The sequence below is a fragment of the Babylonia areolata genome, chromosome 14 (genome assembly GCF_041734735.1).
Source record: "Babylonia areolata isolate BAREFJ2019XMU chromosome 14, ASM4173473v1, whole genome shotgun sequence".
Classification (NCBI taxonomy): domain Eukaryota; kingdom Metazoa; phylum Mollusca; class Gastropoda; order Neogastropoda; family Buccinidae; genus Babylonia; species Babylonia areolata.
The window spans coordinates 13,505,339-13,507,838 of record NC_134889.1 but is presented as its reverse complement, the minus strand read 5'-3'; the positions used below and the strand labels follow the sequence as shown (position 1 = coordinate 13,507,838).

General features: G+C 47.0%; 1 protein-coding gene across 1 annotated transcript in view; it reads left to right on the top strand.

Annotated features, from left to right (window-relative positions):
• The window catches only part of LOC143289492 (G protein alpha i subunit-like), a 109,778-nt gene that overhangs the window by 51,874 nt on the left and 55,404 nt on the right, over positions 1 to 2,500 (top strand). The window contains exon 2 of the mRNA XM_076598477.1: positions 1,087 to 2,234. Within this exon, the coding sequence (XP_076454592.1) occupies positions 2,111 to 2,234 (124 nt within the window). The 5' untranslated portion in view covers positions 1,087 to 2,110. The remainder of the gene's footprint in view (positions 1 to 1,086; positions 2,235 to 2,500) is intronic.

Sequence of the window (2,500 nt, the reverse complement as noted above, 5' to 3'; positions counted from 1 at the left end):
GTTGTTGTTGGTTATTTTTGGAGGGTTGGCGGAGGCTGGGGGGAGGGGGGTGGTGGTTGGTTATTTTTGGAGGGTTGGCGGAGGCTGGGGGGAGGGGGGTGGTTGTTGGTTATTTTTGGAGGGTTGGCTGGGGGAGGGGGGTGGTTGTTGGTTATTTTTGGAGGGTTGGCTGGGGGAGGGTGGGTGGGTGGTTGTTGGTTATTTTTGGAGGGTTGGCTGGGGGAGGGGGGTGGTTGTTGGTTATTTTTGGAGGGTTGGCGGAGGCTGGGGGGAGGGGGGCTGGTGGTTGGTTATTTTTGGAGGGTTGGCGGAGGCTGGGGGGAAGGGGGGTGGTTGTTGGTTATTTTTGGAGGGTTGGCTGGGGGAGGGGGGTGGTGGTTGGTTATTTTTGGAGGGTTGGCTGGGGGAGGGGGGTGGTTGTTGGTTATTTTTGGAGGGTTGGCGGAGGCTGGGGGGGGGGGGGGTGTTTTTGCTTCTTTTCCCTTGCCCTTTCGGCACCAGTGTTAAATGCGTTATTCAGTTGTTCCTCCTCCTCCTCCTCCTACTTCTTCTCCTCCTCCTCCTCTTCCTTCTTCTTCTTCCCCTCCCTCTCTTCCTCCTTCTCCTTCCTTTTCTTCTTCTTCGTCTTCTACTTCTTCCCTCCTCCTCCTCCTCCTTCTTCTGCTGCTGTTGCTTTTACTAGTATTTCCGAAAGCGAGTGACTGGTACGAGAGGTCTTGTTTGTTTGTTTCAACGCCTGATCAGTGTGTTGGGTGTATGCGATGGTCAGGCACGGACTACTTTTTTTTTAACAGCAAATGTGGTGCAACTCATATGGATGTGCCCGCACACTCTGACATCTTCTCGAAACTGAAACTGAAATTGTGTGTCTGTTTGTTTTGCTTGGTGATAGTCGTCTTTCAAACCATTCAATTACTCCTTGACATTGATTGTTTGATTGTCTGTGGTGACTGCGGTGTCTGTCAGCGGCGCTGCACTCCTTATTATCCCTCTCCCTCCCCCCCACTCACCCCGGCACCCCCTCAATCATCACTCACACCACCAGCCCGTTGCTTCAGTCCATGTCTTTCTTTCTCTTTCTTGCAGCAACGCTCTGCCGGACTGACGCAAGAGCCACGTGCACCAGAGAGGAGCGGGGTGACGTCACTTTGGGTCAGATGACCTGCCTGACGTGTCAGTGACCACGGGGATCGCATCATCCAGCAGTCGGGGAGGACTGCACCTTTTGTGCTGAGTGAAAGCCCTCTACTTCCATCAGGGCTGAAGCTGAGGATCGCGTGTGACTCACGTTGTATGTGTGGAGATCACCCCACTTTCTGATTCCCTGCAAGAACGAATTGTGAGCCCACGCGCACGATATCTGTGCAGAACTAGTGGACATTGGTGAGCAGAGTGTGCAGGTGTTAGTTCGCGGTGTATCTCCAAGGGAAACCTGTTAACATCGTACAGTACCAGACAAAGAGGACACTCGAATGAAATAGAGAACGGTCAAACTAAAATGAACTAAAAAGGAAAGAAACAGAAAGCAAAGTAACCAGGAAAAGGAAGGAAGGAAAGTTGTGGATCGGGAAAAAGGAAACCGAGAAAGAAAACGTAACGACAAAAGGGTAAATAAAAGATAGAAAAAAAAAGAATAAATTGAAATAAAGGCACGAACAGAGGAGGAGGAAAGAAAGAATAAATAAGATGAAAGAAAATACCCAGAAAGAAAAAGACTCACATTGAAACAAGATATTTGCTCCTTGCCAAAGTTCCTGGAAATAAAAAAAGAAAGTTTTAAAAACCTGGACACCCTGACCACACTTTCAAGAGGGGACAGTGCATATCTGGCATGGTTGAATAACTAACAAATAACTAACAACTAACAGTTAAGAAAACAAAAAAGAACATTCCAGAGAATAAGCTGCAGAGTCTGAGTTCATTATCTGTGAGTCCTAGCAGCCCCCAAAAGTAATAATTTCAGTGCTGCGTACCAAACTAAATAAATGAACATATCAATACATAAATATATACAGAGATAAAGAAGAAGAAAACGATAATAAAAAAGGAGAAAGGAGGGGGAGAGTTTCTTCTTTTGGAGAACGGGAACAGCCAAAGGACAGTACTCACAATGGGTGCTAGCGCCAGCGTCGCAATACAGGAACAGGAAGCACGGCGGAGGTCAAGGTCGATTGACGATACGATCGCCCAAGACAGAGCGAAGGAGGCGAAAACAGTGAAGATTCTCATGCTGGGTGAGGTTTTTTTTCTTTTCTTTCGCTTTTTGTTCATTTGTCTGTTATTTGGCAACGTATTTTGCATTTCTGTGTGCTCGCATGCCTGTGTTCTCATGCACTTATCCAAATGCTTACCTTTAATAATAATAATGATAAAATACAGGCTAATATAGCACAGTACCCCATCTCAGATGGCGCTCACCGCGCTTTACAATAAAACATACAAATTGAAGACTAAGTGTCGTAAAATATGTACAAAGTCAACACAGTTACACACGACATTG